At 38.7% G+C, this 22,697-nt stretch overlaps 4 protein-coding genes across 5 annotated transcripts; all 4 read right to left on the bottom strand.

Moving 5' to 3' along the window:
* Positions 1-105: 105 nt before the first annotated feature.
* On the bottom strand, positions 106-11,237 carry LOC124311246 (opsin-5-like). 2 transcript variants are annotated; one of them, XM_046775654.1, is made up of 9 exons: positions 8,916-11,237; positions 7,913-8,095; positions 6,797-6,904; positions 3,717-3,872; positions 2,535-2,704; positions 1,842-1,951; positions 1,680-1,754; positions 1,064-1,154; positions 106-965 (listed from the first exon to the last, which is right to left on the bottom strand). In XM_046775654.1, the coding sequence occupies exons 1-9, from the start codon at positions 9,079-9,081 to the stop codon at positions 867-869; spliced, it is 1,158 nt and encodes a 385-aa protein (XP_046631610.1). In that variant the 5' UTR covers positions 9,082-11,237; the 3' UTR covers positions 106-866. The 2 variants fall into 2 exon arrangements, with proteins under 2 accessions (XP_046631610.1, XP_046631611.1); XM_046775655.1 differs by having other exon boundaries at positions 843-989.
* Positions 11,238-11,381: 144 nt separating this feature from the next.
* LOC124311189 (transcription factor GAGA-like) lies at positions 11,382-14,830 on the bottom strand. Its single transcript, XM_046775566.1, has 6 exons — positions 14,454-14,830; positions 14,223-14,388; positions 13,755-14,137; positions 13,439-13,697; positions 11,833-12,043; positions 11,382-11,735 (listed from the first exon to the last, which is right to left on the bottom strand). Exons 1-6 carry the CDS (start codon positions 14,625-14,627, stop codon positions 11,618-11,620), a joined length of 1,311 nt encoding a protein of 436 aa, XP_046631522.1. The 5' UTR covers positions 14,628-14,830; the 3' UTR covers positions 11,382-11,617.
* A 213-nt stretch (positions 14,831-15,043) lies between these two features.
* Positions 15,044-19,397, bottom strand: LOC124311056 (ras GTPase-activating protein-binding protein 1-like). Its single transcript, XM_046775331.1, has 11 exons — positions 19,264-19,397; positions 18,638-18,829; positions 18,395-18,572; positions 18,218-18,334; positions 18,073-18,159; positions 17,631-18,008; positions 17,391-17,570; positions 17,140-17,323; positions 16,890-17,080; positions 16,691-16,834; positions 15,044-16,629 (listed from the first exon to the last, which is right to left on the bottom strand). The coding sequence occupies exons 2-11, from the start codon at positions 18,733-18,735 to the stop codon at positions 16,357-16,359; spliced, it is 1,830 nt and encodes a 609-aa protein (XP_046631287.1). The 5' UTR covers positions 18,736-18,829; positions 19,264-19,397; the 3' UTR covers positions 15,044-16,356.
* A 413-nt stretch (positions 19,398-19,810) lies between these two features.
* Positions 19,811-22,697, bottom strand: LOC124311164 (ethanolamine-phosphate phospho-lyase-like). Its single transcript, XM_046775517.1, has 12 exons — positions 22,545-22,697; positions 22,430-22,477; positions 22,214-22,329; positions 21,923-22,082; positions 21,779-21,853; positions 21,558-21,697; positions 21,345-21,501; positions 21,181-21,268; positions 20,991-21,110; positions 20,678-20,922; positions 20,365-20,550; positions 19,811-20,294 (listed from the first exon to the last, which is right to left on the bottom strand). Exons 2-12 carry the CDS (start codon positions 22,465-22,467, stop codon positions 20,201-20,203), a joined length of 1,419 nt encoding a protein of 472 aa, XP_046631473.1. The 5' UTR covers positions 22,468-22,477; positions 22,545-22,697; the 3' UTR covers positions 19,811-20,200.

The following is a 22,697-nucleotide window of genomic DNA, read 5'->3' as shown; positions in this document are numbered from 1 at the left end:
CACGAACAATAGAATAGAGCAATTCCTTTTTATTCTTCTAGCTAATATTTGCATATTAAAATATTAACAGGCATATGTCAAGAAATCTATTCACACGGGAGTGTGAAAAGATTCATTCTTCGATTGAATTTTAATAGTAAAAGAAAAAGTCCAAGATAGTTGTGTATTACACAATAATCGATCCTCTACTGTATTTATACACTCTAGCTCTCTTTTCATAGAAATAATTTCTCGATCGTCAAACGGTGGCTTCCCATGTATTGGAATAGGTCATATTAATGGTCATTGTAAAATATGCAAACACGTGGAAAAACTGTTCTGAAACTTACAGACTTTTGGAAACGTTCAATAAACAATCATAAACGGGAGATCGATCCCACTGAACTTCGTTCCAACAATAGGAAAATTTTCCAATAAATTCAACAGCAGTAAGCAGGGTGAAAAATATCAATGTACACTAAAGAAACACATGAAAAGAATTGTATCGAAACAATGACAAAACAGTGTATGTGCTGCAAGTCATTAGAGTTAAATTCCACTTCAAGAAAATTACATAATAATGGACGCGATATTGAAAAAAGATGATTAATATTCAATAAACACACTGAGCAATAATTATACTTTTTTTTTGTTGGGAATGGTGATGGTATCAGGTAATGTTTTGTTTTATTTTCGGGTTAAGTGAGCATGCGTAACAATATCAAGGTATGGAGGACTCGTTTTCGAATCTCCTAATCGACCACAGATAAATCACATCAAATTCAGCACAAAAGCGATCTCGTTACAATTGCTTTAGATATGATTCCACAGAGATATGATTCACCGTTTCTTTAGGTGCCGAACACAAATAAAGAGGTATTCTATCACTAGCCACGGACGACTTCTTCAGTGCTGATTTCTTCGACGGCCATATTCAGTGAATGTTCAGTCTGATTGGTTTCACCAGCAATGTTTTCCATCTCCATCTACAATACCAGATAATCTTAAAGCTGCGTACCAATGCAAAAAAGATATAAAGAAAATCGACCTCATTAAATAATAAGGTTTAACCTTTCAATGTTACCTGTTCAGAAGGAATCGTATTTGTTATTCTTCTACCATCCTTGATGACAGATAGTTGAAGAAGCTCCCGCAAAGCTTTCGAAAAATCCACCCTTCATAAAAAATAAAAGGAATATAGAATAAAATATAAACTGAAATTATTTCCTGATGGAAATTTTTTATTCATTTTTATAATTTTGTTTGATGGATTTTTCTTTTTTGGAAAATGAAAAATACCGAACAAGAGCTCAATTTGCGTCAAAAAAGATCAAACTGTCTGTGGTGAGCGAGCTGTCGGTTTAGTACTGATGGTTTAGCCGGGTTAAGCTTCAATTTAAAAAAACGCCTACGATCACATGCTATCAATCCTGACTGAAACAATTTTTTCAGTCGTGGAAAAAAACTGAAATTAAAATTTCAGCAAAGTTTCAGGGAAAGACAAAAAAAAAAGAACAAGAAATCCCGCAAGAAATAAATTTTTGACGTTGTTACGTAACTCAAAAATAAGCTTTTACAGAAATGAGTCTAGAATATGGCCTCCAGTTTTGGTGTTCAAAAAATCAATAGCGCAAGAAGCTTACGATCTTATATTGTTCCAACGTAAAGATGGGGTGTACTTAAGAACGAACGGTATGTACCTGTAGCGTCGCGTCAGCAATACGTATATGATTGGATTGTAAGCGATGGAAGACTTGGCTAGTAGAACCGGAATTCTGCCGCAGCATGAAAATATCGTTAATAAGAAATGGGATTAATTAGACAGCTCGCGTGTGTGCAGTAAGGCAGAAATGATTTCCTACGGTGTTATCCAAAGGGGGATGGCGGAAACGTCGCCGTAGGTGGACCAAAGAGAGATGCAGGCATATGGTAACCAGGCAATAAGGAAACCGAAACACACTCCAAATGAGACCTGCAGATTAATTAAGTCAAAACGAAACAAATAAATGAACCAACTATTTTTAAAGAACAGAGCGAAACAATAGGTAGTTTTGCCTACGAAAATAACACAAAAGGATTTTATCAAAATGTTCTAGTGCCCCTCCAAAGAAACATATTAACATTGCTTCCCACATTGTTATCTTACACGTTGAACGTCGAGGAAAGTAAAAGGATATAGCTTATATTTCATCGAGAGGCAACTTATTTTTGTTCTATGGGTAGTGCAAAGCATGCCGTAAGAATAGATGTAATTATGTCTTCAAAGGAACGTTACACAATATAGCCCTCGGGGATTCAAACGATATGAATGGAGAAATGCGTAGATTGATCATACGGTACGCCAGCTAAATAATAAACGTAATTCAAATACTAGGAGCAGAGCACGCTTTTGTGTAGATTGGATGAAAAGAATATCTGGCTCTCATTATCTGAAATTTTTGTATAAATGGAAACATTTGAAGGACATCAATAGGGTCTTTGAAGTCCACGGGCGTGTGAAGAAAAGAAATTACAACAAATCAAACTTAATCACGCGGCATAATTAATAGAATTACCCGGATGAACTGGATTTCGGCTTTGCTGCTTTGCTTGCCGGCTGATTTACTGGAAAACATTCGGCTCGCTTGACGAATTTTGAACAAGATGCCCAAGTGACTTGCCGTGATGACTATGCTCGGAAGAAACACGTTGAAGATGCTGGCTGCCAGGATATAATTCTGGTCATCTGTCAAAATTGAAAGTATTCAATTATGCAAGTTGTAAATTCTGATATGTAGTACAGTGTTGTGCAATGAACCCCAAAGCATTTGACCTACAAAACAAGACCTCGCTCGACACAATATCTGACTCGGTAGGAACAGGATCGATACTCGACAGAAAGCTCCATATCAAAACGAACAAGGAAAGGCCTTTCGTCAGAACCCGTATTGGATTTACCTGGGCCTTTGGGAAGTAAGTCTTGTTTCACATCTTTCGTACGTGACTTAAAGCACGTTTGCCCTCTTAGTTTCTCTAGGGCTAAAACGAAATCATTCATCCGTTCCTTGTTCCATTCTAAACTCTCGGAAACGGCTGATAAAATAGTGTTTCATTGCCTCTCTCGAATCTATAGCAACTAGCTGGCAACATAGAAAATGCTTCGTAAAAGGAAGTTGAGCAAAGTTCATTTGAGTAAAAATCGAAGTAAATGCAAACTAATTGATATACGCCATGCTGACGTCATAACCAGAAAGCTGTGTTCGGGCGCATATCTCAGTTATGTAAAGAGGAGAAGAACGGGCATTTATAGGTTTGTTGCTTTTTGCTAGGAACTCATTGCGCAGTAAAAAGCCCAGTGCAACTACGCAACGAAGTTTATTAACGGATTTTATGAGTATCAAGTTGCGCAAAAAAGGGAAAAAAAAACGATTGGTAAAGTGCAGCTTTAAAAACTGTTAAGAACTGTTGGAGACTTTGGGAACGAAAGTTGAAAGTTGATGGGGTTCACAACAAGCAGAAAAAAAAGTTTCATGCTATTAACCACAATATGCGTTCGCTACATCCAACCCACCGTCTCGCGCTTTTTATTAAAAATTCATGTTGGGGATTTTGGGTTTAAGAAAAGATTTTCTTTTTCGTTTGTAAGCCGCATGCAGATACTTTTGTCGTGGCATAGTCATGAAGCCAGACATGTCTTGTTATTGAAAAAAAAAAGTATTGAATAAAGAATAGAATAAAGCATAGGCTAAATGACGTACTTTGATCCGTGTGAGTCCAGGCCAGAGTGCATGAAATGCCGAAAGGTTCGACGTCGTAACCGCCCCAGCCGAAGAACGGCATCATGGCCCAACCCATGCTGTAGACGTAGATAAGGAAGATGACTAGTCGAGTTCTCGGGACGTTCATCCACTGGGCTGCCAACACAAAAAAACAAAACAAAAAAACCCAGCGGAATTAGGTGAAGCATTCTTTCATTAGTTGACACGATGGAATTCCGAACACATAATATGAAATTCAAGGACTGATTAAGAGTTATTAGAACAAAATAACATTCTTAACCCAACAATAGATTCCAATTTGAACACATTGGCATTTTTCGGCTTTATGCCTTCGCAGCCTGCGCTTGTGTATCACGTCTTACGGAAAACGATCAAATAGATTCCGACGGAGACTTTTAATTAAAGTGTCATACACACTCGTGTTGTATTGGAAATTATTGTTATTTGGCCGTCACAAAGATTCCGTGTTAAGGCATAGCGGAAACCCGTTTATGATTTCATCAGCAGTAAACTCTCTCTCCGATGTATGCAATCTATAGAGGGAACGCGCGTACGTAATACGCTTGGTAATACGCGTCTTCAAACTCAGACGCCAAGATCGATCGAGCGCAAGTAATGAAATCAAAGATTGCTGTCGACGAATTACGTAATCAAACAAGTGCCCAATTGCCCCTGAATGAAGGTTAAACCAAAGTTAGTTTCCTTTTTAAAGAGTGTTTGATTACGTTACCCGTTATCAGATTACATTGTGAAATAGGACGACCGGATAAATCAGATATATCATAAGAAGCTAAATTAAGACGAGTCAATAGCAACTGAATGTGCTGCTTTGCTTGGACAAACACAAACAACCAAGAGGAGCATCGCTGGGCAACTACACGGTTGACATATTGAATAATGCACAATACAAAATTTAAAAAACGAAGAAACCTCCTCCAAAAAACATAAATTTTACTCTTTGAAGCTTTTGAAAAAGAGTCTTCTCTATGGAACGCCATAGGGACAAAAAATTAACTGCTCCCAAGTTAGCATTAATTTAGTGTTCTCCAAAAATAAGTGCTCAAAATTTAGTGGTCTCTCGCATCCGCCCTCTAACGGGCGGTTCAAAATATTTCGCTATCAATGAAAATATTGACAATTGAATATCGATTGAAATCTAATTTTCGAAAACATCAGCGTCGATCAGCGTCTTGCCCCATCACCTCCGCCACTACCCTTCTGTCCTGTGATTTTTATCGTGTCTTTTTATGATTCCATCTTGTCGAAGTAATCTTCGTGACTAGTCCTTCGTCGATACTTTTTCTTCTTCGCCAGCAGAAGTAACAATATTAGTCCAGGCATGTTCCGATGTTCGGCATCGCCGGAATCCGGAATGGATGGATGACGGATTTCAGGATTCTCGGAAGACATAAGGGGTTGCCGGGTTGGCAAAGGTGATGAGGCAAGAAAAAGGGCACGCATTCGAATTTATAAATCCCATAATTAAGCTAAATATTGGATTTTAATCGATATAGCTTCTAAATCCTCTCACAAGCAGGCGGAGAAACGAAATATTTTGAACTGCCCGCTAGAGGGCGGATGCGAGAGAGCACTAAATTTTGAGCACTTATTTTTGGAGAGCACTAAATTAATGCTTACTTTGTAGCAGTTAATTTTTTGTCCCTATGGCGTTCCATACTTCTCGGCTGCCGCTCTTGTAGTACTTCTTTTAATATAGATAATATTCGGTACTATAAGTGCCACTGGAAGTCTCTTTCATTTATTTGTATAACAGAATCGATATTGGATGATGAGGGTGTTGATTAAAAAAAGGCACCGAGTACGTAAACTGTTCGTCAGAGCCTTTCGAAAGTCTCTTTGAACCGTTCAAGTATTTTTCAACTTTTCCTCAAAAGTGGGGCACTGACGAGAGATTCAACGTAGTTTCAGAGCAAAGGTTTCGACCCGGACGAGATGCGTTAGACTTCCGATTGACTAATATTGTCGAAAACATCTCGAAAAATGATTCGCTGTCAAGATCTGACTTATATTTGAAATTCGCTTTGATTTATCCTTTAAAAAGATGCACCGATAGATGCTGAAGGCTGAATCCACAAGGGAAATCTTTCTTTGGATAAAAACTCATATTAAAGCCTACATATCAGTACTTGGCAAAAGTTTATTTTATTTTATTTTATTATTTAGAAAGTGTATCATAGCGAAGCGTCTTGAAGCATAATACATTAATACCTGCCCACCCTAGGATTTTTAAATTCACCGAAAAAAAATGTCACGAATGAAATTCAGGAGTTGGGGTAAAAATAAGTTTGTTGACAACCGGTAGGTGCATTCGACAGTCGATAAGAATGAAATTGCCAAGTCATCCATCGAAGCATAACGGGCTTTGACAGACAGCGAGAGAGAAATCTCCCGTTTTATATTGTTGTATCTGTCTTGTCAATATATATCTTTTTATGGAATTGGATGAAGCCTCACTTTCTTGATCAAATGCTAAAGAAAATCGAAAGTTGGCCAGTCTTACAGACAACCTCAATGCCTATTTGGGTTGGGAAAACTGGAATGTCTTTGGCAGGAAAGCAAATATACCAAGTCATAACGGATTCAGCTTACTAATTTAAACAGAACGCTGGCGAGGAACATGATGGGAATCTGTGGCAGTCGGCAGAACGGTAATAATTCGGCATTAGGATTCTATGCCGCATGAAGCAGTGGTCACGTAAGTACGTAAGTAATCAGACAAAATAGGAAAAGAAGAAAAGCTGCTTTTGATCAAGAATGTTGCTAAATTGAAAGAATTAAACTTATTCTTGGAGCAACATTTACTTTTATGCTGGGTCTTACTCTCACATTATGTTATGAAAATCTGTCGACGACGCGAGGGGTTACAATTGTGCTTTTGAATACCGCAATATACGAGTTCTTACTGTCAATAGTCACCTGAATCGATTCGGATTCAGTGGAAGCTGAATGTGAACCTATTTTGAGAAAGCAGATGACTTACATTATCTAAATGATCTGCCAAGTGATAAAGCCAACCTATTGATTCTGCGGTACGTTACCTTTCTGAGGGAAACAGGTTTTGATGAATCGAAAGATGGCCAGGGCTGTCAGCGACAGTATAGTCGCTAATCCAAGGAAATAGCACGTAAATGCGTACAAGGTACATCCTAAAAATAAAATAAAGTCAATATGTAACGGATATATTAAGAGTAGTGATCCAACATCCGTTTCTTCTTCAACGGATCCTGCTGCGATCTGTAAATCTTATTTACACCGAGATCACGAAGGACAAAGGGATCTTTCACATAGATTGCATGTACACTCTAATATATATATCTGGGACTAAAGCACGACACCTGAAGTGTGGGTGTACTAGTTGCCCAGACAACTTTGGAATCAAGCTGTAGTGAGTCTCTTCTCAAAACAAACGTAGATTTCTCTTCAGGTGCAATTCTTGAAAAATAGTTGACTAGAGTCCACTGAATCGCTTCTCCCGAGTGCAATTAGTAATTAGCAACTCCAATTAGTAATTCCCTCCCCGTCCCTCCCTCGGGGGAGGAGGACGGGGTGTAATTTATAGCACTGTCGTCTTTACGCAAAGACAATCTTGTACTTAAATATTGCAATTCCATTCTCCCCGCTAAACCCATAAGCATCTACTCAACTCGGTGGCAAGATAAGCGATCCAGAAATTCTTGACAAAACTACCATCATTATTGTTCTTTTTTTTTTTCTTTTGAGTTCTTAAATTACAACTTTTACCACGTTATTTCAGTGGGATTTTTCCCTTTAAACTTTAAACCGTACCATTACAACAAATTTCTGCATTTCAAGTCTTTGATCTTTAGTTCGTAAACTATATCTATATCCTGAAAATACCAAAGTTACCTCGAAACACGATTGTAATAACCGGATTACTCCATTTTGCGATGAATAGAAAACCATTTGTTTGTTTCACTGCAATACATGATTTCAACAGGAGAGGGGAAATTTAATTTAAATAGGATTCCACATTACCATATCATTCCAACTCCGAGAAAGAAGTGGCTCGTTATCTTGTTTTGATAGACTATAATGTCCAAAACTTTTTTGAATTCAGCGTTTGTTCAAGTACTGTAACTCCACTTCAACTTCAAAGTACACACTAGACAGTAGAGTAGAGTCAGTAACAATACCTGTTTGTCCGAACACCCAGCGATGTGAAAACGCGGCCACTATGGTAGCCGGATAGGATGCTATTCCCAGAAATAGGTCGACGACTGCAATGTTCAGCAAAAGGACTTCGGGCACATTAATTTCGGAGCCTTTTCGCCGAAAGACGTGGACGGCCAAACCATTTCCAAACAGCGATACTACGCCTACACATGTGAATTTGCAATACGAAAGGTTAGAATGTTTGGTTTAAAGCAGTACTACCACTTTTGTTGAAGCATACGGTATAACCCATTCTAATGTCCAAAACTTTTTTGAATTCAGCGTTTGTTCAAGTACTGTAACTAAATCCCAAAAGTCTACATTTCCATCGCGATTGTGGCCAAAAGTTTTGACTCATTAAGTTTACATTGATTTTAATTGTTGATACAACTAACGCAACAAACTACTGGAAGTATATAGAGTTCCGTATGAAGAAACTTTCAACAAAGCTTTGAAAACAAATAAACACGAGTCGACTGTTAATATTACGAGACGAAGTGGAGACGGTTGGCTTACACACAACGGAGAAAATAAATCAAAATTATTACACGAAGAAGAAGAAGAAAAAAAAAAGTTAAATTGAGTCAATCCATGCGAAATTTACAAGCATTATACCCCGTTCCCTCCGAACCTCATTAAAAGGATCCAGAAAGGACTAGACAATTTCAAATATTTGTTGTCAAGTCACGTCTTCTTTGCAGGAGATGTATCTTTTTTTAATACATTTTTCGTTAGACTAGGATATTCATGTACTGATTTCTAAGAATTTTCCTTATAAACAATTTTAGCCATTACTCCTCGCTGAATTGACAATGTTGCCATCGTCAATCACAAGAGACTAACAAAACAAGTAGCGAAAGCTCTTCACTCTACGAGAACTTTCTTTCTATGGCAACTGCTAGGAATGGGGGGAGTTGAAATCTTATGAATCGATGCAAAAGTAAAAAATTAAATTAAAAAATGTTTAAGGAAGGCGAAGCTTACCAATGATGATAATAACGGTTGCGAAGACGTAGTCCCCCCATGGATCGAAGATGGATTGAAATTTGTCGGGCACGATGGAAGTCGAATCGCCCAGTCCGTCGCCGTCGGACACAGGGAAATAGCTATTGCTATCATTTGTGGGATTGTCAGGTTCAATAATCGACATGATTCACTTTCACAAGCTCTACTGAAAAATCAAAATTTCCGACCGCTTCGAGAACTCAATGCTGAATGAAGACCGCCGACTGCAAGCCAGTAGATTATAACTTTCCCGCGGTCTCCCCCCAACCAATCGACACAACAAGACATACACGTCTACGGCATAGCGCTCTCTCTTGACATCCGGACGATTGCTGCGCAGCGCATCGTCAAGTGGCACGTGCGCAACATAAAACAGTTCATGTTTTAATCATCAACCAAAAGGAACTGTAGACTAAGGAAAGAAACTTCAAAATCTGTAAGAACTAAGAAAAAATTGAAATGCTAAGTCAAATCCATTTTTTTTTTCATTTGATAAGGCTTAATTTTTAAGAGGCAAAATTATATTACCTGCATTCACTTTTAATAGAAAAAAAAAGAATTGGTAGAAAGCATCAGAATAATTACATTGACTGCACCAAATCGATAAGGTACATAATTCATGATCACGTTGCTCAAACACGCACCTACGGTTGAAAAAGAGATAGTTAATTACCTAGTCATTGATCGACGATCAAGATCCCTCTGTTTTATAAAATACTGAAGCTATCAAAGGTCACAGAGTATAAATCGTTGATCATAAAAGAGCTTTTAAGCTTTAAATTATTTTACAGATAATAATTCCCATTTTGATCTGATTCCCAGTCGCGAATTTTACAATGCAATAACAAATAAAATGCGAAGGATGAGCACATACATTATAGCCATGATTACAAGCGATCCTCTCATCGGTGACATTCGAAAACGAAGAGTAGAGAACTGATACCATAATCAGCTTTAACTTGGACATTCAGAATGAATAGTTATCAGCTATCGTGGAAACGAATATTCTAGATAGAGAATTTAGATTTGCTTGATTACGAAGAAATGCAACATCAGTCCGAGGCTTATTCCGCCTCAAAGAAACTGTCCTCATTGTTGACTAGAAACGGAGAATACTTATTCTCCCCCTATCAGTTTCGAATGCAATGAATACTATCGAAGAGCATATTTCCCCCGAGTGGTTTTCGTTTCCATTTCCGGAAGTGGAAAATCCTTGCGCCTACGTATGTAAGAGAGCTCATGCATCATTGTTAACCAAATCCTACTTTTCCTACCATCGCCAAGATACCTTTGAAATCCAATCAAAAGTTGAAACCTCGCATTTAGTTCACCATTTCTCTTCTCCTCTTTCTGCGCTACTCTAGTCAAATTATCCTTCATTCCTGATAAAGCAAAAATGTGCAACATATTTTTTATTTTCCCATTAAATTGTTTGGCAGCACCAGCGACGCAAGTAAAAAATGAAAAAACTTGCCAGATTGAATTCTCAGTGAATAGCTAAGTTACAAATTTCAAATCAAAACTCGTCTTTACAAATATGTCATGACTTATTAAAAAACTGGTATAGCAGAGCACCAGAGATTTTAGAAGAGCGAGGCAACAGTCTGGATCAGCAGCAGGGAGGCATTCGATGCGATTCGTCAGCCACGTCGCTTATTACTTTTGTCGACAGGCTACGAGGCGATCGATCCAGAAAAAAATCAAGGTACATAGATTATAAAATTATGAACCGTAAAAATTCTCATCGCATTAGCGTGGGTCGTAATTTTTCTTTTACGCATTTATCGTTGACGTCATCCAGGGAAAAACTTCTTTTATCGGAGATTCAAAAACAAAAGGTCGACCTTTTTTTTCTGTGCACGTGGGCGAGGGAATACCCAAATTGAAAAAGTTGGAAAAAGGTCGACAACCGATATTGTCCAAGATTGGCCGCATACCAAGAGAAAAAAAATGAAATTATGATTGGAAAGCGATATTGATACCCCATATTAAAGACATTGAAATATGAGTTTCCATGGCTATAATATTCCACAATTCCAGATATAGATATACATTTGTCACGCATTAAGTTTCATGTAGTGAAACAAAATTGATTTTTCGCTTCCAATGAAATCAGGACAACACAGCGCACACAAGAACATTCATTCTTCGAATAGTCAAACGTAACGTGCAATCTTCAACTTCCGTTCTTCATTTCCTCCGTACGCTACACACAAATCAAACAATCGAGGAGAAAAAAAATATCCAATAAGCCTTATCCCCTCCCCCACCCCGGCCCAAGAGTTGCTCATCTTTCCCTTCAATATACCTCGCAGCACGTCAGATTGAATTGGTAGAATGAGCCATAAAGCAAACCACTCATCGAACTCAAACAAGGCGCAGGGAACAGTGTTTGCCTGAATCCGACAAGAAAGTTAACGAGAGAAAAATAGCGAGACAAAAAAATAAAAAGGAATAAATCAGACAAAAATGTATAGCGTCGGGAAAATTGTTCGGGAGTAAATGTGTAACCAAATTTATCGGGGAACGTGTTCTAAATCCTTCCGTGTTGATAAGATAAATAAAACTATTCGAATATTTGATTAGCAAGAGATAAATTAGTCTAGTGTTCATAGTAAGTAAGGGTATTGTTCCGTCAATCGTTTCGCGATGAAGTTGCAATCTTATGCGACCGGTTCCTCCTATGCATTCGACTTTCCGAGATGGACGCGATTATGGTGCTCGGTGAGTTTGTAAGCTCGTCGGAAGCGCATCGGACAGAGCTGACAGGGGAATTTAGGAATAATACCACATTCGAACCTATTTCGTATGTCAACATGGAAAAGAGAAAGAAGCGAAATGTCAGTAAATTGTTGAAATTTCACGGAAATTAGAAACAAGAAAAAAGCGTGTTTACTTAAGGTGACGGTTGAGTGAACCTTTCTGTGAATAACCACGGCCGCAGTTTGGACACGTTAGGGTCGATAGGCAGTCGACTGTCGCGCTGTTGTTGCCTTTGCGAAAACCGCTCGACGAGAAACGCGCTGGTTTACCCAATTGTTTGTTTTTCGCCATTGTTTTCCGCCAAGTATCCCCTCCGCCGCTGTTGTTACTTCCGATTGGCTTGCCTATTAAAAATGTTTTCGCAACGACGTAGACAAATCAAATACAGCGAACTTTCTCTTGTTCCATCCATCACAAGTTGCACATTTCCCCTCAGTAGACGAAACATAACATGTAAAACCGCTCGACTCTATGATCTCTTGACATACTAATGCGGAGCTCTTGCAGCAGTTTATCTGGTGAGGGAGGGACTTCTTCAATAGTGTTCACTTTGCCACATGCCACAATGCCACAATTTAATACCCCAAATGAGATTTTATCGATCAAATATTGACAAGTAGTACAATTACGCTTTCAACGATAAAGATTGGCATCAAGCCACACAAGTCGATCTTCAAATTATTTAGAGTACAACAGAACGACCAGGCTCCTCTGATAATTCCAGACTACACACAGACGTTTTTTTCTACGGATGTTTCTTCTTGAATATTGATCGTGAAGTAGTACAACTACTTTTAACGACCAAAGTTAAAAAAAAAAAAGTTGAATAATAACTGGAAAAATCCAATAAGAAAGGTAAGTATTGGCATGGGAACCAACCCACGATTGTTTCAGAGGAAACTTCTCAACCATTTTTTTTGAAACACAGCAAATTTGGCCCTTAGCAGAAACAGCGGAAAATAGTTTCAAATCTGGTATCGGTCGTTGAGTATGTTTCTCCTCAGCTGTTATCAGTGTGACAAGTTCTTGGTAAGCATTCGATTAAATTCAAAGAAGTCAGCAGAAGGCTATTGTCTGGACTGTTGGAATTGGCGGAAATGGGTTTACTAAAATTTTCCTCGTTCAAACAACAATAACGTAAAATGAAATTCGTCTTCCCTATCATTCTCAGAATCTAAACGAATAAATATCTCATGCATTTCTTACATGAGAAAGTAAGAAGCTTTAAAATCGTTGAAATTGTCGTGTAAGTAACGTACCCAAAGACCCGACCCCAACTCCCTTAGCAGCACATGGGTATTCAGTCCTTATTTTAGGGTACTGTTTCTATCAGAAACATGTTAAAATTCCCCACTTTGCACTCGATGCTACTACACCACAAAATAATTCTGTGTACAATTGTGGCATATTCATGGCAAAGGATACCGCTATCTCAGAAGAAAATAGAAAAATAATACCAAAATCAACTCAGTCAGTTGAACATTATAGAATTATTACTGGCTTACTACTTAAGCTAAGCCAAGTAAACGCAATTCTTGATTGAAACTCACTTTTTCAATAGGACACAAAAATCTTCAAATGATGCAAAGTCTTAATGAAGCTTGGTACGAGCTGAGTCGCTGTGACTCCCGCTTTAGTATCAATAATCATTAAGCTCGACTGTAAGTAACTTTCGGAAATCCTAACTTGAGAATTCTTCGGCTATCAGTAATAGTTAAAAAAAAATAATAAAATCCTACCTCTAACAGGACCAGAATAATTTGCGTTAGCTCCCGAGGTTGAGGCCCATTTGTTTTTGCCATGAGTGGATGATGAGGATGAAGGAGAGGGCATCAAATCTCCAACGGTAGAAGGAGTAACGTTGGGTTCAGCGTACTGTCGATATTCGGTGTTGTCGGATTCTGAAGGAGAGACATAACGTTCTTCTTGGGTACCACGACATTCCGGATTGCTACCCAAAATAACCTCAGTATTTTCCCAATCTCCTTCATTGTTGTCCTAAAATAATAATCAACATAGAACAACAACCAACGTTTTTTGAAATTATTATTATACCTCATTTAAGGACCAAACTTTGCTCAAAGTTCCTAGTCCATTTTCTTCATTTTGACCAATATCAATCTCCTCACCATGGGAGTTGACGGACACAAAGTTCACCTCAGGGGTCACTTCATTATCGGGAATGAACTCCGAAGGGGTTTGATAATTTTTATTGGATTGGCCAGCTTGTGGATGTGTTGTTATTGGGTGACTAGAGCTAGAAGGTATAAGTTGCTGCTGCGACGATTGGCGTATTTGTCTCGGAGCTGATGCTAAAGTAGTGTTTGTCTGGCGGTTAGTACTTTTCCCAATTTTCCCAGAAATACTTTTAACTCTGGCTTGAATAGGTATGAATTGCTCCAAATTTTCAGACGGTGTTTCACCCTTCTCTGACAAACCTAAGGTACACAGAATAACAATAATTTCACAAAAATATCTATTTAAAATACAATACAACTGAAATTTAAAATGTTGAATAAGTACCTTTTATCTTAAGAGCTTCGGCAGAAGCTAAAAATCGTGGAAGTTGTTCTTGTGACACATTGACTTCTCCTATATACATGTATTCTATCAGCGCTTTAAGGTCATCAAAAGCAACATTATTCAAGAAAATATAAGCATGCTTATTATCATGAATTTGCAAGGCATCCTACAGGAAAAAAATAAAAAATTATTTTAAAAAAATGTTTTCCTACAATGTTGACAATGAAATACCTGGAAGTACTCTGAACAGGTACTAAGCACAAGTTTATGTGCTTCAATGAATTGGCCTTCAGCAGCCAAAGTTACATCAACCAATATTTCTTTCTTCAACAGACTGTGAAGCACAGTCATGAAAGTGCTATGGTGATTGTTCCATTTCAAGCAGAATTCGTCGTCGGTGTCCATCGTACCGTTAATTTTAAAACGAACTTCTCTTTAAGTAATCTTGAACAGCCTAAAGAAACTTAAAAACTTTTCAAGTAATGTTTCGTTCTTCTTTATTCAGTTTCAGTTTAACCGGACAAATCTGCTAAAATCTACAGTTTTTATTTTCCATCTGTCAGTCTGTAACATTATGTAGCAGACGCTTACTTTGAATACATCCAGAAAGGAAGCCCCTTCCGTTGCGGTCTTCATCAGCCCATCCACCAACCACCATAAGCCATAAGCATATCGGCCGGTCATAGAACCCTTAACCCCGGGTTCTATGACTGATGAGTCATCCCTCCTCATGGTCCAATCATCGTCCAAGATAAACTTATGGGAAGCACAAAATATTGAATTACAAGACCACAATGTGAAGGATGTGAAATTAGAATGAATTAAGACTTTTCAGGCTTTTGAAAAGGCCTGGCTTGTTTATTGAATCAAGAGGTTGACGGACGAGGAGTTTAAATGAGGATATTTTTACCACAATGAGAATACACTTTTGGAGAATACAGAGGAAAAAATTGATCCACTTTTCCCAATATCGACATGATTATCTTTCCCTTCTGTTTGCACAACAGAAAAGCCGATACTCATGCTCAGAAATAGCTGAAGAGTAGGAGTGTAAGTAAAATCGCAATGGAGAAATTAGGTTTACCAAGAAACGTAAAGCAAAAACAGGCACAAGTACACTTTATCACTACCAAAACTTTTTTTCCGGACATTTTTTTTTAATTGGTAACTGTAAGGGTCGAGAAAAGTTTTTGGGGGACAAAATTCATATGGTGTGTTTTGCTGTTTCTTCCCGTTGTGTGCATGTTGATTGTTAACATAACACGTTACATGTCCAAGTTGATGAATCTCCCGAATCTACGTTGCAGCAAGTAAGAACGTTTACAGAAATTTGAAAAGTAATGGTGGATTGAGGGAACAAATCAAATGATAAAAAAAAGAAAAAAAAATGCAACAAAAGGAAAGAATGGGGTGATAGCAAACATGAAAATGGTGACCCAGCAATGTACGTCAGTGAAGAAATATGAAGGAGGTGGTTGAATTTTGAACGATTCCAAATGAAAATCCAAACACGAGTGCTGCGACTAGAACCCGGGGACGAATGGTTTCCTTTTTAAATCGATATGAAAAGGAGTAACCGAGGATGTCGACACAAAGGTTGCCCATCACCGAAGCTGGAATCACGTTTATAGCCACCACGTTGTTAATGTTTACTTATTTTATGTTGATAGTTCTTAGCCTGCTGACCAAAGAGGTGATAATGCATTCTTCTTTCCCCTCCACAACAAAAAAAAGATTTTCTTCGCTTCTCGTCTGATACCCAACACCATCGAAGTCACCCATGGTCTGATCTTTTTTTTTTAAGGTTTTTCTTTTCTTACGGAAGTGACAAAAACATTGTGCTACTGATAGTTTTTTTAAAAAAAGAATGACACACCCATGCGAATATGTACATTGCGACTGAAAGTCCAATCAAGTTAGTAGGATGAGACAGTGGGTCAGAGCGAGCGAACGAACGAGACAAACCAAGATTTTAGTACGATTGGTACGGGTTTGGTGTATCAGAAAACGCAAAAAAAAAATAATAATAAACTGGTAGGTTAAATTAAACGTAGTGGAGAGAGAGTCCTACATGAGGACAAAGAAAGTAAGTTTGAAAATTAAAAGGTTTGCAAGAAAACACGGCCTTCCTTCTTTATTGACGACGAGGCATGTATCCACCACGTCCACCTCCGCTTCCCATTCCACGTCCTCCACCACCTCCACTATTGCCTCCCTCGCGTGGTGGGCCGCTGTTCATGCCCATTCCCATAGAACCCATGGGACGCCCTCCCCTACCAGGACCTCCCATGCCACCTCCGCGATTCATCGAACCGCCACGCTGACCGTCGCGAGGACCTGATGAGTTGGATGGGCCGTTGCGACGCTTCGGCTCAACATTCAGTCGGTGATCTCCATTCAGCATGGGCTACAAAAAGAAGATTGATTCAATTACACTGCCATTCCTTCCTCTGTGCTAAGTTGAATACCTTGTCTGCAAGCGCAGCTTCTGCAGCCTTTGGCGATTCAAAAACAACAAAAGCGTAGAGTGGAGCTCTTCCACCAGCGGCTCGGACACCATTCTTGCCGTGGATCCTAACATCAAGAACGGGACCGAAACGCTCAAACAATTCCTGAAAAGAACCAATATTAATGGTTGCCCTACTTTGCTTGGTGAAAAGGAAATACCTTGAGAGCTTCTTCAGTTGTTACGTGAGGAATGTTCCCAACGAACACTTGAAGATTGTCATCATATCGACGGAATTCACGGTCCTTTTCGCGTTGGTAGCCGTCTCCATTGGGTTGTTTCCATTCTCCGATCTCTTCAGTCGAGTCCCGAGATGGGGCACGGTTATCGGACCACCGTTCACCTTTTTCGCCTAAATTAAGTATTTAAAATAATGTACACACGGATAGAGATGTAAAGAAAAAATCTTACCTCGGTCTTGATCTCGATCTCTGTTGTTGTAAGATCCTGGACCCGATACGGTGCGACCATTTCCCATCGCTGGAGGACGTGCAGAGCGTTGATAGTTATTTCGTTGCGGCTGTGTTTGTCCAGCAGCAGGGAAACTATCGTTACCATTGACGTTTGTAGTAGCCGAGGTAGATTCATTGTTGGTCTACAACATGAAAAAAGTAAATCGTAAAGTTTCTGAACCTTGAAAGATATGATTTTAAAACAACTACCTGAGTAACAGGAGCAGTAGCAGCAGTAGCAGCAGCAGCAGCAGTAGAGGTAGAGCTAGTTGTAGTAGTGCTCTTCACCGAACCAAATGGAGGTACGGTTGAGGGGAGACCAGTAGTTGTGCCATTGTAAGCGCCGGGGTTCTTGAACAAGTTTGCAAAGGTCTTCGGTTCTGAGGGAGCCTGATAAAACAATCCCACTTTACCCTAGAGCACATACTTGAAATGTATATTTTGACATACCGATGGATTAGAAGCCGCCACTGTCTCAGGTGCACGTTTAGCAGGTGCAGGTGCTGGCTCTGGAACAGAGGGTGGCTCAGGTTCTCGAACCGGTTCGGGAGCAGCTTCGAACTTCTCAGGTGGTGGTGGTGGTGCTGCTACTGCAGTTGGAGGTGTAACAACTTTCGGTGGGCGAGAGACTTGTTGTACGGGTTCTGGTTGTTGAACAGGTGGAGCCGTATATGTGGTGACCGAAGGAGTAGTCCTCTGACGAATTTCTTCTTCGACGTGTTGATCAGTTCCGTTCATTCCAATTGCATGTCCGGCAGTCAACTCAGTTTGTTGGACCGTTGGTTGAGGAATGACAGCGGGGGCCACCGGAGCATGATTAACTTCAACCTGTTTAAGACAGAAAGTAATTGAAATGGCTGAATTTCGATGAAACGGAATTGACAAATCTTACGGGAGCGGGACGCGGTTGTTGCACTTCATTTTCGTTCTCAACTGGACGGTCTTCGACGCCATCCTCATCGTCAAAGAAAGCATCGTCCTGAAAATGAATAACGTTTTATTTATGAAACTAATCAGGATAATTAGTAGTACCTTACCTGATAGCGAAAGATGTCGTTGCGAACGTAGTACTTTTTAGCTGATTGCGGGGCTAACACGAAAGTCTGAACAAACCTGCGCATTGGTTGACCGTTGTTGGACAGCTCACCAGATACCTTGGGAAAAGGATGCACATTGGTAACTGTGGATAATTTATTAATAGTAAGACATCATACCTGGACAACAACTCCATTTTCTAGAGTGCGATGAGAGTCAACCAACAAGATCTTTGCTTTGCAGTCATGGAAGTCTAGCTCCATGATCTTCTGATGGATTTGCTGTTGACCATGGACTTCTTCTGGCAAACGTTCCTTGAGTCCTCCATGAACAAATGACGAATCATGATTGTAAAACCTGATGTTAAAGAAAAATTACTACCACAAGATCCTTACATGAGTTACACCACAGTCTATAGATACCTGTGCAAATGCAGAGGAGCTTTATTGAGAAGGGTGTAGTACTGACGTACAAACTCCCTTCCCACACATTGTGGGCTCGGAACGGCTTCCATGACCATGCTGATTTTAATTGAAGAATAGTTTTCACTAGAAAATGAAGTTGAAGTGGGAAGATCTGTATGGTTTACTGAAGTCTAATAACTTCAATTGAACCTAGTAAAGAAAAAAAGAATTATATTAATTTATCAAGAGTTCTTATCTTGCACAAAGGGACTGAGTCAGATTCTGTAGCAACTTTTATCTTTTACAATTTAGTCTTAAAATCAAAACCCAGATAAGCAATAATTTTACCTTGGCAACAAACAAACTTATTCAATACTTTAAGAGAAAGTTACTGGCTAAATTTGAATGAAAACGAACAACAAAATGGGACTGTCAAGACAACGAACGAACAACGAGGTAGTATCACCCCTCACGCTGTGGGAGTTCAAAAATTTCTACCCGATCACAGCTTTCAGTTTCCATAAAGTTGTTACTTAACTTAATAGGTAAAAGCTATAAATATAGTCACGAGCAAAGGTTAAAGAATTTCGTGATTCAAATAATCAATTTCGGCATAATCAAGCTTAACATAAAACACACATTACCTTTCAATACCCGTAACAAGCAATTCGTACGCGGCAACACATGCAACTATGCACTGACCAATGCTCGGCTTCTTTTTTCTTCTCTCTTTTCTAGGTTTCGGCTTGTGGGCCGCTTGGAGGCGCTTCAGCCAGCGTTTCTCGATTTCATTAAATGAATTCTACGCACTTAAAATATTTCGCCGCGCAGCAGGCAAAATCCAACATTTTTTAAAAAGTCTATTGCAATTTGCAAATCTTCCAGCGTTTTGCGATGCAAAAATTTTTCTTCTGCGTAAGAGATTATTTTTAGTTTTCTTTTCCCCAATTACCTTATTTTTTTTGCATTACGAATGAGTCACGAGGCCATGTTGCATGTGAGATGTGACATATAGTTACAGACTTACAGTCAAGAATAGCTTAAAATAGCATCGTAAAAAATCATGGCGGAATTTCGTAGAACAATTTTATTAGTTTCCAATCACCCATAGATTCACATTCTGCTTAATATATGTGCAGGCATCAGCAAAAAAGGATATACTGTAACAAAATGAAAGAGAAATTTCGTAGGATTGGTTAACAACGTATATTTGTCCCAAAATTTATAAATGAATGTAGAATGTTTACAATGAAAAAGTAAAAACAAACATCCCGCAATGATATTTCCTCTCCAAAATTTAAACTAATCCAGTTATGACCAGACATAATGAGATACAACTCCTAACCTTTAGTTATGAGATTTTGAATTTATAATAACCTTGACCAGAATCTCAGGAATTTAAGCACTGCATGTATACCACCCCCTTAATCGCCGTCGGGATATCTTGGATATGCTGGAAATACGACGGACAAACGCAGGATTTAGAGAACGTTAACAGAGCAGTAACAAAAACTTATAAAACTATGAGGATTTTGCCACAAATATATAAAACAGACGGGAAAAAAGTCGCATGAACTATCTTTAGTCCATTTCTTCATAGGTTCTCTGTCTTTTAGCAGGAGACGTATCTGTTTCTTCGTCACCTCCCATCACATTGAGCGGAATATTATCCAGTCTACTCATAAGAGAAAATGAAGTTAACGTAATCTCAAATCAATTCATTTTGAGCGCCAATATTAACGTACCCGAGAAAAGACGTATTAGGCCTTACTGGTTCCGACTCTTCACTCTGGTTGGCCTTCGTGAAAGCCTTATCGAATGCTTCAACGACACGTCGGGCATTGTCCAACGTAAAGCATAGTGGTGGAGTTAGGGCGATTACATTACGTTCTTCACCTTGGGTAGCAACAATCACCTTTTCTTCCTTCAACCTACAGCATTTTGAAAAAAAAAAAAAAAAGGCTTTAGTATTTACTTTTAATTCTTGTTTCAAATTGATTAATGGCATTAAATTTGGAGAAACTTCTATTAATTACATAAATTTAAAAGTTTCCTTACATATAAAGAATGCGATTAGCTAGAATCGTCGCAGGCTTCATATCTGGACGTCCACAAACTACCTCCACACCGACGCAAAGACCCATTCCACGAACATCTCCGATACTTGGGTGCTTCGACATCAATCCTCTCAGTCCTTCCAAAAGGGATTTTCCAACCATTTTGGCTGAATACATTAACTTTTCGTTGACAATCACTTCCAAGACTGCTTTACCAATTGCGCACGCCAAAGGATTTCCCCCATACTAAAAGAATTCATTTAAAGCGAGTTAACACAATGGGGTGACACGTTTCGCTTCTTTACAAGATTTACCGTATTCATATACTCTGGCAAACAATTTGCGATCTCTCGAGATGTTACAACAGCAGCAATGGGAAAACCATTTCCTATGGATTTTCCAAAAGTGAGAATATCTGGTACAACACCATACAACTAGAATACAAAAGATTTCTTATGTTACTTCAACTTTCAACAACTTATCTTATTTATTTGATGACGCAACCTGGAACGCCCAAAAATCTCCTCCAATGCGACCTAAACTTGTCTGCACTTCATCTGCAATGCAAATACCTCCTTGGTTTCGAATCATCCTGCAACATAGCATTTCATTAAATATAAATAAAATCCTGTGTAATGTAAACTTATTAAAGAATGTGCAACACTTACTGGTAGAGGTTTTTGAAGTAGCCCAAAGGTGGTATCACCAATCCAGCTGCTGATATGACCATTTCTGACAAAAGGATGCCAATTGATCGTCCATTTTTCGAAGCGTTTTCAATTACCCTTTGGGCATCTTCGCAAAACTTTTCTTGATTTGCTTGCTCTGTACGTTAATTTAAAAATTTAAGGAAAATCCCAAAATATGTAAAAAAAAACTACCATTCTCGACTGTCTGATCTTCGATGTTTTGACATTTCGGAAGTGGAATGACGTGAACAAATTCTTTCTTCCCTTGAGGCAATCTCTTAAATGATTTGCTGCTTACATCCACCAAACTGGATATATTTCCATGGTAGCTACTGCAAAAATGCAATGTTTGTTTTTTTCAACGAAAACCGTCATCAATTCCACATATTTAAAATGGTGAAGGACGAATTTACCTCTCAAAGATAGCTACATCGTCTCTTTTAGTATACAAACGACCAAGCCTCAACGCGAGATCGTTAGCCTCAGACCTGTAATATGATGACATAAAGTGTTATTATTAACTAAACTCTTGGTAATCTTTTGGTCGTCTAGCTTACCCTGAGTTTACGAGGTATACAACTGAAAGGGACTCAGGAAGAACATCCATCAGCTTTTTCATATAAAGTGAATAAGTGTCATTTAGAAATCCTTGAGTGGTCCACAGCTTTTGCATTTGAGTTTGACTTGCGGCAACAACATGTGGATGGCAGTGACCAACTGTTGATTATAAAACATTGATAGGGATTAATTATGTTTACACCGACAACACACTGTATGGAATCTTAAATATAGAGCAATTTGCATTGAGTTTTGACAATTTTTACACAAATAAATAGTTAAATACTTACCATGAGCAGAACTGCTAACACAATCGAGATATTCAGTTCCTAAATCATCATAAATGTATTGTTTGGAGGCCCTTGCAACTTTGATTTCACTGTTGGCAAAATGGACCTGACACCAACTGAATACAGAGAAAAACACATGGTATTCAATTAACAATCCAGCTATCTTTTTAATCTACTGCGTCGTAATAGTAAAATTGCGTATTTGCTGATACGTACTTGTCAGATGGCGTTGAAAACTGATGAAGACCTTGCATTTTGATTCACCTAGAATTTGAAAATAATGGAGCATGGTTAGACAAATTGTGCGGCTACTTATATACCTCTAGCTTACCGGCATTCAAATAGGGAGAGAGTAAAAGGTGTACGTGCTAACAATTATCCAAGAAGGTCATGCAAACAGGACGTGTAGGTCGTCGAAAAAAAACTCAGCAATTAAATGAATCCTCAGACGGATGTCACCATGGTTACAGCAGAAGCGCGTCAT

Source organism: Daphnia pulicaria, chromosome 8 (assembly GCF_021234035.1).
Source record: "Daphnia pulicaria isolate SC F1-1A chromosome 8, SC_F0-13Bv2, whole genome shotgun sequence".
Lineage (NCBI taxonomy): Eukaryota > Metazoa > Arthropoda > Branchiopoda > Diplostraca > Daphniidae > Daphnia > Daphnia pulicaria.
This window is presented reverse-complemented; position numbering and strand designations above follow the sequence as displayed.

Coding starts and splice junctions, on each gene's coding strand:
- LOC124311246 (XM_046775654.1), bottom strand. CDS start 9,081: ATGTCGATTATTGAACCTGACAATCCCACAAATGATAGCAATAGCTAT. Junction 8,096..8,915: donor AACCGTTATTATCATCATTG/GTAAGCTTCGCC, acceptor TCACATGTGTAG/GCGTAGTATCGCTGTTTGGA. Junction 2,705..3,716: donor CTGGACTCACACGGATCAAA/GTACGTCATTTA, acceptor CAATTTTGACAG/ATGACCAGAATTATATCCTG.
- LOC124311189 (XM_046775566.1), bottom strand. CDS start 14,627: ATGGACACCGACGACGAATTCTGCTTGAAATGGAACAATCACCATAGC. Junction 14,389..14,453: donor CCTGTTCAGAGTACTTCCAG/GTATTTCATTGT, acceptor TTTTTCCTGTAG/GATGCCTTGCAAATTCATGA. Junction 11,736..11,832: donor TCACTCAACCGTCACCTTAA/GTAAACACGCTT, acceptor CATACGAAATAG/GTTCGAATGTGGTATTATTC.
- LOC124311056 (XM_046775331.1), bottom strand. CDS start 18,735: ATGGTCATGGAAGCCGTTCCGAGCCCACAATGTGTGGGAAGGGAGTTT. Junction 18,573..18,637: donor GCTCCTCTGCATTTGCACAG/GTATCTATAGAC, acceptor CTTTAACATCAG/GTTTTACAATCATGATTCGT. Junction 18,160..18,217: donor ACGACATCTTTCGCTATCAG/GTAAGGTACTAC, acceptor ATTCATTTTCAG/GACGATGCTTTCTTTGACGA.
- LOC124311164 (XM_046775517.1), bottom strand. CDS start 22,467: ATGCAAGGTCTTCATCAGTTTTCAACGCCATCTGACAA. Junction 22,330..22,429: donor TTTTCAACGCCATCTGACAA/GTACGTATCAGC, acceptor CTCTGTATTCAG/TTGGTGTCAGGTCCATTTTG. Junction 21,854..21,922: donor GTATACCTCGTAAACTCAGG/GTAAGCTAGACG, acceptor ATCATATTACAG/GTCTGAGGCTAACGATCTCG.